This window comes from Scyliorhinus torazame, chromosome 3, assembly GCF_047496885.1.
Source record: "Scyliorhinus torazame isolate Kashiwa2021f chromosome 3, sScyTor2.1, whole genome shotgun sequence".
Taxonomy (NCBI): Eukaryota; Metazoa; Chordata; class Chondrichthyes; order Carcharhiniformes; family Scyliorhinidae; genus Scyliorhinus; species Scyliorhinus torazame.
Window position 1 is genome coordinate 262,136,916 of NC_092709.1, and position 13,416 is coordinate 262,150,331.

At 48.2% G+C, this 13,416-nt stretch overlaps 1 protein-coding gene across 1 annotated transcript in view; it reads right to left on the minus strand.

Moving 5' to 3' along the window:
• Window positions 1-6,252, minus strand: part of taf1c (TATA-box binding protein associated factor, RNA polymerase I subunit C) — a 36,804-nt gene extending 30,552 nt beyond the window's left edge. The window contains exons 1-2 of the mRNA XM_072497175.1: window positions 5,967-6,252; window positions 3,030-3,126 (exon numbers count right to left, since the gene is read on the minus strand). Coding sequence (XP_072353276.1) covers window positions 3,030-3,126; window positions 5,967-6,104 — 235 coding nt within the window. The 5' untranslated portion in view covers window positions 6,105-6,252. The remainder of the gene's footprint in view (window positions 1-3,029; window positions 3,127-5,966) is intronic.
• Between the last annotated feature and the right edge of the window lie 7,164 nt (window positions 6,253-13,416).

Sequence of the window (13,416 nt, forward strand, 5' to 3'; positions counted from 1 at the left end):
GATCATTACACAGCTGCTTGCTTTGAATGCAGCTCTCCAACTCTGAAAGTGAAACTAAACACACTTTAGCTGCCAGCTCAAAACGAAAGTAAAAGCAGAGCCAGAGGTCAGCTCCACCCACACAATGACATCACTGCAGCTATTTGATAAACACCCATTTCTTAAAGGTACATCCACCTGACACTCCGCATTTAGCTTCAGAAATATACACAGATTTTAAGCTTAACATGGATTATAAAGCATATCTTAAGCTACAGCGGTGCAACACAAAGTCCCTTTAAACACAGACTGGCTGTGCCAAAATACACACCCCATTCTGAACCCAAGTTAGTGTCTGTGGATTTCTCCTCAGCACCCCACTCCACCCCTCCGTGGATGGTCAACATGAGCGTTTCCAAACTCCACTCCCAGAAAAACACACATTAAAATCTTCTTTCACAATGACTGCTTTACATCAGCAGTTTGCATTCCTAAACCCAGTCCAGGGGCGGGATTCTCCGAAACGGAGGCAGAGTGTTTGCGCCGTCGTGAACGCCGTCGAGGTTCACGACAGCGCGAAACGGCCCCTATCCCGACCGATTCAGGGCCCGATAATGGGCTAGGAGCGGCGCCGGGTCATTTACACGCGCCAGGCCTTGGCGTTGCGTAAAGGCGGTGCCGCATACATGACGCGGCCGGCGCCGCATAACTGGCGTCACCCGCGCATGCGTGGGTTGGCCGGCGCCAACCCGCGCATGCGTGGTTGCCGTCCTCTCCGAGTCCGCCCCGCAAGAAGATGTCAGACGGATCTTGCGGGGCTGCGGAAGAAAGGAGGTCCTCCTTCAGAGAGGCTGGCCCAACGATCGGTCGGCACCGATCGCGGGCCAGACCCCATTTGAGGCCCCCCCCCCCCGGTGCAGGATCATTTATTAATAAATACTTTAAAACAACCTTTATTTTCCTAACAGTGTCATACAGTCAGAGTTTTACAGCACAGATAGAGGCCCTTCAGCCCATTGTGTCTGTGTCAGTCATAAAACACCCATCTATTCTAACCCCATTTTTCTGCACTTGGTCCTCCTTGTATGTCATGGCTCATATTGGTCTAATAAACCTTCGCTGAACTGCTTCCAACACATTTACAAAGTACAGACAGTACTCCAGATGTAGTTTCACCAATGTCCTGTATAACTGCAGCATAACCTCTCTACTTTTGCATTAATTCCAGTCGCAATAAATTATAACATTCTATTAGCTTTCCTAATTACGTGCTGTACCTGTATACTAATCTTTTGTGATTCATGCACTAGGCCACACAGATCCATCGGCATTTCAAAGCTCTGCAATATCTCACCATTTAGATAATATGCTTCTTTTTTATTTTCCTGCCAAAAAGGACAATTCTTTCTTGCTTTTCATCAATACCAATGGCTTATACAAAGGGTCTGAGTCTAATGAATCTTACTTTGCTGACAATGCAAAGCCAGTTGGGAAAGCAAGGTGTGAAGAGGATGCAAAGAGTTAACAGACCAGTAAACTGATGGACAATAAAAACAGAGAATGCAGATCTGGCAGTAACTATGGAGAGAGAAACCAATTTAATGTTGAGTCCAATATGACTTTATTTGAAGAGTTATACTGGATTCAAAACTTTGACTCTGATACATATAAACAGGCTGTTTGTCCAAGCTGAAGAATCGGTCACAGTTCCAGGATAAAGGAGCAAGATGAGGAGAAATGTCATCACTCAGAGAGGGTTTTTCTTTCTCTTTCATAGAATTGGGGTGACACGGTAGCATAATGGCTAACACTGTTGCTTCACAGAGACCCAGGTTCAATTGCCGGCTTGGGTCACCGTCTGTGTGGAGTCTGCACGTTCTCCCTGTGTCTGCGTGGGTTTCCTCCGGTTTCCTCCCACAAGTCCCAAAAGACATGCTTATTAGGTGAACTGGACATTCTGAGTTCTCCCTCAGTATACCTGAACAGGCGCCGGAGTGTGGCGACTAGAGAATTTTCACAGTAGCTTAATGTAAGCCTATGTGACACTAATAAAGATTATCATAGAATCCCTATAGTCAGAAGGAGGACATTTGGCCACCAACCCTTCGAATGGGCACTCATTTACGAGTGTCCACACCGCATTTTCCCCGTAATCCCATAACCTAATCTGCACATCCCTGGATATTAAGGGACAAGTTAGCATGACCAATCCTCCTAACCTGCACATCTTAATAATAATAATCTTTATTATCACAAGTAACACTGCAATGAAGTTACTGTGAAAAACCCCTCGGTCAGGAGTAACCAAAAAATAACATCATGCTTAAAGTTAATATTGCATATTATTGACCTTTCAGTTTCCAGCTGAGTGGTGTACGGCAGCATCAACGGACCTCTTAGCCCAGCAATTCATCGGTCTTCAGGGAGCTAGCATGGCGTCGGAGAGCTGCACGCTGCTCCGGCGCCGAAAGGCGGCCCTGCTCGGCCGGCTCGGGTCCACGCATGCGCGCGACAGCAGTCTCCGCGCTGGCACATACGCGTGGTTGCCATCTCCGCGCCGTCATGGAGCAACATGCCAGGGACCTTAGAGTGGGCCGCACGGAAGGAGGCAGGCCCCCTCTAAATCGCGGCCGCCTGCCGATCGGAAGCCCCCGATCACGGGCCTGGGCCGCGAGGAGGCCCCCCCCCCCCCGGAGTCAGATCCCCCCCCCCAAACCAGGATGTCCACCACGGCCGCGGGTCCGTGTGGTACCAGGTTGGAACTCGGCGGAACTCGGGCCCGTTGCCCACGGTGGAGAATCGCTGCGGGGGCCTATTTCAGTGGCCCCCGTCCGGCGCCGCGGTGACCGCAGGTGCGATTGGTGCCGATTCTCCGGCGACCGGAGAATCGCGTTCCAGCGTTGGAACGGCGTGGCGGAAATTTCCCATGCCCCCGACGATTCTCCGACCCTGGGCAGGCTCAGAGAATCCCGCCCATGGTCTCTTATTTGTTTTCTTCTCACATAAGTTACTAATATTTTAGTTAACACATAAAACCTATTTTCTGTTACCTGTTTTGGCTGGAAGTAGTGGAACTGCAACAGGTTCCAAAGGTTCCCAACTTTCTCGCTTCAGGCTTTTCAGGGCTGACCATTTCAGTTCTGTTTCCTGTAACAACGGTTGTGTGCATATATAAATAAAACATTCAAACATTATGATTCAAGAATGGGCCACTATCTACAAATGTATGTATTCATTTGCAGGTACTGGTTCTGCAAAGAAAAGGAATATGTTCAAGCCTTTTTTGAATTACTCAAGTTTTGGGAGTCTACCGTTCCCCACTACATTCACCATTGCAAACACCCCGACCAGTGTCAATTTGACAACCAATCAGCATCTTTTGGGAATATAAATTGCGAGTGTTTGAAATTTAGCATTCTTATGTTTGTCCTGATGGGCGAAAGCTGAAAAGCTTCAAATCATGTCTCACTTTTGAAAAAGATTTGGATTCATCTGCACTAAATATTTTTGCACCCTCTAGGATCGGTCAGCAATACTGCAAACTTCCATCTTAGCATCACAGCATTTAAATCTATGCCCTTGTGTAAAACCTTAATTTTGTGAGTGATGCTGCTTATTTTCCATTAACCCTATACAAATATCCAATGTACTTGTACTATGTAAAGTACTTTTACCTTACCTACCCTTCTCAGAATAAAAGGGCCCCCCTCCTTTTCACTCACCTTTGACCAATTCTAACATGATCCTCTCCATGAAGCAGATTTACCCTTTGCCCATTCAGTTTTCAAAAAAAAAAAATTGCTTCAGGACACCCTGGTTCACCTTTTACCAACATACAAAATAGGAGTAGGCCATTCGACCCCTCAAGTCTGCCCTGTCATTCAATAAGATCATGGCTGATCTGTTAGTGTTTCACGTTCCACATGCCGTACACTTGAAATCTTGGGATTTCCTTATCTAACAATAAGCTATCCACCTCTGCCTTAAAAATATTAAATCGAGCAGGAATTAGGAAGCTGAAGGACCTGTTTGTGGACGGGACGTTTGCGAGAATTGGAAGAAAAATATAAGTTGCCACCAGGGAATGCCTTCCGATACATGCAAGTGAGGACATTTGCGAGGCAACAGGTGAGGGAATTTCCGCGGCACAATCCCGACACAAGGGGTCCAGGATAGAGTGATTTCGGGGGCATGGGTTGGAGAAGGTAAAGTGTCCGAAATATACAGGGAGATGAGAGACGAGGAGGAGGCGATGGTAGAGGAACTGAAGGTAAAATGGGAAGAGGAGCTGGGGGAAGAGATTGAGGAGGGGCTGTGGGCAGATGCCCTAAGCAGGGTAAATTCCTCGTCCTCATGTGCCAGGCTTAGCCTGATTCAATTTAAGGTTCTACACAGGGCGCATATGACGGGAGCAAGACTGAACAGGTTTTTTGGGGTGGGGGATAGGTGTGGGAGGTGCTCGGCGAACCACACCCACATGTTCTGGTCGTGTCCGGCACTGCATGAGTTCTGGGAGGGTGTGGTAAGAGTGGTCTCAAAGGTGGTGGGGGTCCGGGTCAAACCAAGCTGGGGGTTAGCTATATTTGGGGTTGCAGAAGAACCGGGAGTGCAGGAGGTGGAAGAGGCTGACGTTTTGGCCTTTGCGTCCCTAGTAGCCCGGCGAAGGATTCTACTTATGTGGAAAGAAGCGAAGCCCCCGGGCCTGGAGGCCTGGATAAACGACATTGCAGGGTTCATAAGACTGGAGCGAATAAAATATGCGTTAAGAGGATCGGCTCAGGGGTTCACCAGGCGGTGGAAACCGTTTCTTGACTATCTCGCGGAACGATAATGGAAAAACAGAACAGACAGCAGCAGCAACCCAGGGGGGGTGGGGGGGTTATTTTGTGTTTTGTTTTTCTTTCTCTCTTTATGCTAGTTGTGGATAATTGCTTCTTGTGTAATACTTTTTTCTCATTTGTTGTTAGTTTAATATATTATTTAAATAACGGTTAATGTACATTTTATTATTAAGTTGTAAAAATGGAAAAATTTTGTTTGAAAAACTTCAATAAAATATATATATTTTTAAAAAATATTGAATAACCCCACTTCAAGCACCTTCCTAGGCAGAGGGGTTTAAAGTCACACAAACCTCCAAAAAAAGTTCTCCTCATCTCTGTCCTAAAAGGACTACCCCCTAATTTTAAAAGCAAATTGCTGCGGATGCTGGAATCTGAAACAAAAACAGAAAATGCTGGAGAATCTCAGCAGTTCTGACAGCATCTGTGGAGGGAGAAGAGAGCTAATGTTTCGAGTCTGGATGACTCTTTGTCAAAGCTTTGAGAGTCATCAGACTCAAAACATTAGCTCCCTTCTCTCTCCCCAGATGCTGTCACCCCTAATTTTAATACAGGGCCTCCTAGTTCTGGATTTGCCCACAAGAGGGAAACATCCTTACCACGTCCACCTTGTCGAAACATTCAGGATCTTATATACTTCCATCAAGTCACCCTCACTTTTCTAAACTCCAGTGGAAGCAAGTCCAACCTGTCCCTCCTTTCCTCATATGACAACCCGCTCATTCCAGGTATCAATCTGGTAAACCTCCTCCGAACCACCTCCAAAGCATTTAGATCCTTCCTTAAATCGGGAGACCCGAAAATGCAAACTGCATTCAATTACTTTCCTTTCCCTGGCATCGTCCCATGTAGTTGCCCTTTCAGCTTCTCACAGTTGACCCTACAGGATCCCAAACACCCATTCCAGTTTAGGCAGTTGATTGCAGTTCCTCCAATTTAGTAAACAGCTCTCATTTCTCAACCAAACTAGGCGATTGTTTTGCTGATCATGCTTGGAGTTGGTACTGGTGTTGACTTCTCCCTCCCAAACATTAACTGAGATAACTCCGTTTCCCTCCTCTTCGCAGATGCTGCCTGACCTGCTGAGTACTTTGCAGCATTTTCTGTCATCCTGAAAAGGATTCATCCTGAGACCCAACATCTCACCTGTTGCTCCCCGGTCTCCACACAGAAGGGCTGGACCTGTTCATACTTGCCCCACCCCCCTGGGTCCCGCGGGTTCCTGGCGGAGGGGCCCGGACTGTAGAAACTGGGAAACAGGGAATACGGAAAGGCGCTTGCCATGTGAGCAGCACTGACCCCGAAAGGCACCCGTCCCTGAACCGCCGCACACGCATACCGCGACGCTACTGCGCATGCCCCAAGAACGAGGCGGCCTCGACCAATGAACACGCCGCTCGATCGCCTTGCCAGCGCCCCTCTGACGAGACAATGAGACGCGGGGCCTATGGACGGGATTTGGCCCAATCGCAGCGGATCCCGGGCCGTGACCTTACGGGAGGACGTTCAATGCGCCATGTTGATGAGGGCCGAGAAACAACAGGGTAGTTGGGAAACCTGCTCTAGAGCGGGACCTTTGACCTTATTCCGTCAGTGGGATGGCCTCGACCTACATTGGCATGAATGCACGGGGGCGGGGAGGTGGGCGAGTCTGGTTGGAGTCAAAGTAAAAGCTCTATGCTGGAAATCTGAAATAAAAGTAGGAAACTGCTGGGAAAGCTCAGCAGCAGGTGTGGCAGTGTGGATGTGGTAACTTGCCCTCTTCACAAATGCTGCCAGATCTGGATTTGGATTTGTTTATTGCACCTGTATGGAGGTACAGTGAAAAGTATTGTTCTGCATGCAGCTCACACAAATCAATCCGTACATGAAAAGAAAATACATAATAGGACAAACATAAAATACACAATGTAAATACATAGACACAGGCATCGGGTGAAGCATATGCAGTGTAGTACTACGTGGTAGAGAAGATGTGTGAAGAGATCAGATCAGTCCATAAGAGGGTCATCCAGGAGTCTGGTAACAGCGGGGAAGAAGCTGTTTTTGAACCTGTTAGTGTGTGCTCTCAGACTTTTGTATCTCCTGCCCAATGGAAGAAGTTGGAAGAGTGAGTAAGCTGGGTGGGAGGGGTATATCAGGCTGTGATGCAGCCAGATAGGATGCTTTCTATGTTGCATCTGTAACAGGTGGTAAGAGTCAATGTGGACATGCCGAATTTCCTTAGTTTCCTGAGGAAGTATAGGCACTGTTGTGCTTGGTCGTAGTGCTGATGTGGGTGGACCAGGACAGATTATTGGGGATGTGCACACCTAGGAATTTGAAGCTGTCAACCATCTTCACTCTGCCCCGTTGATGCAGACAGGGGTGTGTACAATACTTTGCTTCCTGAAGTCAATGATCTGCTCCTTAATTCTGCTGTCATTGAGGAAGAGATTGTTGTCGTTACACCACTCCACTAGGTTCTCTATCTCCCTCCTGTGTTCTGACTCATTATTGTTCGAGATCCGACCCACTACGGTTGTGTCATCAGTAAACTTGTAGATGGAGTTGGAGCCAAATTTTGCCACGCAGTCATGTGTGTGTTTAGGGAGTATAGTAAGGGGCTAAGTACACAGCCTTACGGGGCTCCGGTATTGAGGACTATTGTGGAGGAGGTGTTGTTTATTCTTACTGTTTGTGGTCTATGGGTCAGGAAGTCGAGGATCCAGTTGCAGGTGTGAGAAGCCAAGTCCTAGGTTTTGGAGCTTTTATATGAGCTTGGCTGGAATTATGGTGTTGAAGGCGGAGCTTTAGTCAATAAATAGGAGTCCTTATTGAAGAGATGCTCCAGGGATGAGTATAGGGCCAGGAAGATGGCATTCGTTGTGGACTGGTTGTGGCGGTATGCAAATTGCATTGGATCTAGGCATTCTGGGAGAATGAAGTTGATGTGCGTCATGACCAACCTCGAAGCACTTCATTGCGATCGATGTCAAGGCCACCAAATGATAGTCATTGAGGCAAGTTGCCTGATTCTTCTTTGGCACCGATATGAGGGTGGTCTTCTTGAAGCAGGTGGGGACCTCAGAGCGGAGTAGGGAGTGGTTGAAGATGTTGAAGATCTGCTTGCAGACAATCCTGGGAAACTTGCCACAATTGGGAAGGTGGCAGGTGTTAACCGCTCCCCCCAACCCAGGAGACGGGGAGAAACACAGCAATCGGGCGGGGAAACTTGAGAGGCAATAATCAAGGCAAAATTTATTGTCACTTTGAAAATTGTTAATAAATGAATATTAGCATGGATTTGTTACAACCCGTGCCTGACCAACTTTGATTTTAGTTATTTGATGAAGTAACAGGGCATAGACAGAGTGGATAGTCAGAGGCTTTTCCCCAGGGTAGAGGGGTCAATTACTAGGGGGCATAGGTTTAAGGTGAGAGGGGCAAGGTTTAGAGTAGATGTACGAGGCAAGTTTTTTACGCAGAGGGTAGTGGGTGCCTGGAACTCGCTACCGGAGGAGGTAGTGGAAGCAGGGACGATAGGGACATTTAAGGGGCATCTTGACAAATATATGAATAGGATGGGAATAGAAGGATACGGACCCAGGAAGTGTAGAAGATTGTGGTTTAGTCGGGCAGCATGGTCAGCACGGGCTTGGAGGGCCGAAGGGCCTGTTCCTGTGCTGTACATTTCTTTGTTCTTTGTTCTTTGTAACAAAGAGCATCAATAAGGGCACTGAAGTTAATGTATATATGGACTTTCAAAAAAAGTGTTTGATAATGTACCATACACAAGTGCCCACATGCAAATGCAGCAAGACCTGGACAATATTCAGGCTTGGGCTGACAAGTGGCAACTAACATTCGTGGCACAAAAGTGCCAGGCAGTGACCATCTCCAATAAGAGACAATCACACCATCAGCGCTTGAAATTCAATGGCATTACCATCACTGAATCCCCCACAATCAACATCATGGGGTTACCATTGACCACAAACTGAACTGGACTAGCCATATAAATACTGTGGCTCCAAGAACAGGTCAAAGGCTAGGAATCCTGTGACAAGTAACTCATCTTTTGACTCCCCAAAGCCTGTCCACCGTCTACAGCACACAAGTCAGGAGTGTGATGGAATATACCCTACTTAACTGGGATGTGGCGATGTCGGCGCGGGACTGGGGTGGGCATAGTAGGAAGTCTCACAACACCAGGTTAAAGTCCAACAGGTTTATTTGAAATCACAAGCCAGGTGATGAAGCCAGGAGCTGACTAAAGAGCTACCTGGGGCGAAATTCTCCCCCAACGGCGGGATGTCCGCCGACTGGCGCCAAAGCCGGCGCCAATCAGACGGGCATCGCGCCGGCCCAAAGGTGCGGAATGCTCCGCATCTTTGGCGGCCTAGCCCCAACATTGAGGGGCTAGGCCGACGCTGGAGGGATTTCCGCCCCGCCAGCTGGCGGAAATGACGTTTGTTTCCCCGCCAGCTGGCGCGGAAATGCGGCGCATGTGCGGGAGCGTCAGCGGCCGCTGTCAGTTTCCCGGCGCATGCGCGGGAGCGTCAGCGGCCGCTGTCAGTTTCCCGCGCATGCGCAGTGGGGAGAGTCTCTTCCGCCTCCGCCATGGTGGAGGCCGTGGCGGAGGCGGAAGGGAAAGAGTGCCCCCACGGCACAGGCCCGCCCGCGGATCGGTGGGCCCCGATCGCGGGCCAGGCCACCGTGGGGGCACCCCCTGGGGTCAGATCGCCCCACGCCCCCCCCCAGGACCCCGGAGCCCGCCCACGCCGCCTGGTCCCGCCGGTAAATACCAGGTTTGATTTATGCCGGCGGGACAGGCAATTTCTGGGCAGGACTTCGGCCCATTCGGGCCGGAGAATCCAGCGGGGGGTCCCGCCAACCGGCGCGGCCGGATTCCCGCCCCCACCCAATCTCCGGGAGCGGAGACTTCGGCGGGGGCGGGGGCGGGATTCACGGCGGCCAACGGCCATTCTCCGACCCGGCGGGGGGTCGGAGAATGACGCCCCTGATGTTCCACCCCATCTCGATTAATACCCTTCCATTGATTAGAAGTCCTCAAGGCTAAGTAGAGCGCGGTTCTATTGCCAGGGTGAATAAAAGTGGAGAAAGTGCGCAGCCCTATCTTGTGCCCCTATTCAAGGTGAAGTAGTCTAAATATAAAGTGTTCTTATGAATACTGGCTGTCAGGGCATTGATAACAAACGGATCAAAGAGCCAAATTTATGGCTGAATCCAAATCCCCCGAGAATCTCACATAAATAGTCTCATTCCACTCTGTCAAATGCTTTATCAGCGTCGAGAGATACTATCACCTCTGGCTCAGGTGCATGGGAGGGGGAAAGGATAACATTTAAAAGGCAATGTATATTGCTTGACAATTGACGGCCCTTTACAAAGCCCGTTTGATCCTCCGAAATTATACTTGGAAGGCAAGGCTCCAACCGGAGCACAGAATCTCAGTGAGCAGTTTAAGAGTGAGAAGGGTCGGTTTTAACTGTGCTCAGTCGGGTCCTTGTCCCTCTTAAGGAGCAAGCAAAGTTAAAGACCCGTGGCACCAGTAAAAAGGTCAGATTTCCAGTGGGAGCCCTCCGTGCGCGTCTTCCGAAGTCACAAAGTCCATGAAGAGGCTTTTTTAGGATAGTTATGAGTGACTGATGATCAGTTTCTACAGTTGCAGGATATGAAGTCATGAAATTTCTGACAGGCAAAGACTAAAGCCAGGAGTTCCTTCCAAACTGTACATAATCAGGTGCAGTGTCAGTGAGGGCCCTTTTTTAAAATAAATTTAGAGTACCCAATTATTTTTTTTTTAATTAAGCGGCAATTTTGCGTGGCCAATCCACCTACCCTGCACATATTTGGGTTGTGGGAGTGAGATCCACGCAGACATGAAGAGAATGTGCAAACTCCACATGAACAATAAGCCTGGGCCGGGATCGAATCCGGGTCCTCGGCGCCGTGCTAAGTGAGGGCCCTTAAGGCAAAGTCTGTTGGTCTGCCATTCTGGATGAAGACTGCACCAAGACTTTGCTGGGAGGTGCTCGAATGTCAAAGATCGTGGAACTGGTGGGGCTGTGAGTATCTGTTTCAGTCTATTTAAGATCACTGTGTGGTCTCCTGCCAGCACTATTGGACATCCTGGTGGAGCAGCTGATGAAGAGGTCCAGTGACCTCGCTATGACAAGGAAGGAAATTTGATACGTTGTCATACTGTAAAGGGTGCTTGTCCACGGGGATGGCCATTGTGGTGATATGCATCACTGTATATACACAAGGGGTTAATGTAAATGCACGACAACTAAGTAACCACAAGAGGGAGCACCAGAGATGTTATGACATGCAGACATACAGCCAATGGATCATTAGAACAGGACACAACCAATGGGTAATCAGGACACCCAGAGGTGGCATTACCACAAGGGGGCACTTCACAACCCATATAAAAGGACAGGGCACATATGCTCTGCTGCTTTCCAGACAGACATCTAGAGATTACATCAGGGTTGATCAGCAGCATCACACCCAGCACGTGGCTTAGAGCAGGCTGGTAAAGATCGACTTAGTTACTACAGTTAGATTAGCAGAGAGTCGAACTCATTTAAGAACTGTGTTAATAGTTCAATAAACACATTGAACTCATTTCATAGTCTGGAGCTTCCTTTGTCAAAGTATGCATCAAGGAAACAGCTGATGCTACATGAAGCAGCATAACACAACAGCCATCTGTCACATAGCCATTGTCTTGTCTGGATCTGGCTTCACACCATCCGCTGTGAGTAAATGACCCATGTAAGGAACCTGTTTGACACTGAATCTGCATTTCCCAGGGTTATGGTTCAGCTCTATGGTCTTGATTCTGTCAAGAACAAGACAAATAAGTGCATCATGTTCTTGCATAGTGCAACCCCAAACCAAGATGTCATCGACAATGATTCAACAGGGTTAGTCTGCAAAGTGATGGTGCCTTCACCGCTGGAGGACCTCGCTGCCAGTAAAGGTAGACCATATGAAGAAAATGATATTTGCCAACTGGAGGCATGAATGTAGTAAATTTTGAAGATTCTTCATTTTGCAAGATTTGCCAGAACCTGCATTTTACATCCAGGATGTTGAAAACCTTATCATTTGGCATTCTGCTATCACCTGCTCCAGTCTTCACATGGGGGAGGTCTGAGCAGTGCTTTATTTAAGTGCACTGGGTCAATGCATATCTTGACTGTGCTATCTTTCTTTACTGGCAGCCAGTATTGCTGAATCTCATTCTGTGGCCTCTTTAGTGGGAGTTATGGCATCTAGTGTCATAATCTAATACAGCTCAGTGGCTACTTTGGATAGATGAGTTGTTTTTCTTGGAGCAGAGGAGACCTGGCCGGGGGGTGGACATGATTGAGATATATAATGTTATGAGGGGCATAGATAGAGTAGAGAGGAAGAAAATTTTCCCTGTGGTGGAGGGATGTGACAAGGGGGCATAGGTTTAAGGCAAGAGGATGTGAGGAATCTGAAACTCATTGCCAGAAAGGGAATAACATTTAAGAAGTATTTAGATGTGCACTTGCAATGCCAAGGCACACAAGGCTATGGGCCAACTGTTGGAAATGGGATTAGAATACTAAGGTGGTTGACTGGCGCAGACGCGATAGTCCGAAGGGCCCTTTCTGAGCTGTAAACCTCTATGACTTTCTGCTTCATGGCTATTGGTGCTCTACTCAGAGCACAAACTGTTAGTGACACTGAGTCATCTAGTCTCATATGATAGCTAACCAGTCACAGTTGGAGAGGTCCTTCTGCTCTATTATTTCTGGCACTCGGTGTTGCAGAGCATCCATCACTGGACCAAGTTGGACGAGCCCCAGTCTAATACTGTCCTGAAGGCCTTACATTCTGTTAACTGTATGAAATCTGAAGCTGAAGATCTCACCCTTTTCTATGATGGTGTCGACACCCTCGCAGTAGAGTGTTCTTGGAGACTCAGTGGTTTCACTGATTTGGCTGAGCTCCCATTCATTCACCTTGCTGAAGCTCCTGACCTTGGACTGACCAGCTAGACGTCAGTGTAGATGTGGAGCGGACGCTTCCCCTTGTGGGGCATTCTGGAACGAGAGGTCATAGTCTCAGGATAAACTACTTCTCGCAAAGGTTCATGAATCTGTGGAATCGCTGCCCCAGACTGCGGTGGATGCTGGGACAGTGAGTAAATATAAGGAGGAGTGAGACAGATTTTTAATTAGTAGTGAGTTGAAGGGTTACAGAGAATGGGCAGGACAGTGGAGATGAGGCCATGATGAGATCAGCCATGATTGTATTGATGATGTGGAGATGCCGGCGTTGGACTGGGGTGAGCACAGTACGAAGTCTTACAACACCAGGTTAAAGTCCAACATGTTTGTTTCGATGTCACTAGCTTTCGGAGCGCTGCTCCTTCCTCAGGTGAATGAAGAGGTCTGTTCCAGAAACACATATATAGACAAATTCAAAGATGCCAAACAATGCTTGGAATGCGAGCATTAGCAGGTGATTAAATCTTTACAGATCCAGAGATGGGGTAACCCCAGGTTAAAGAGGTGTGAATTGTACCAAGCCAGGACAGTTGGTAGGA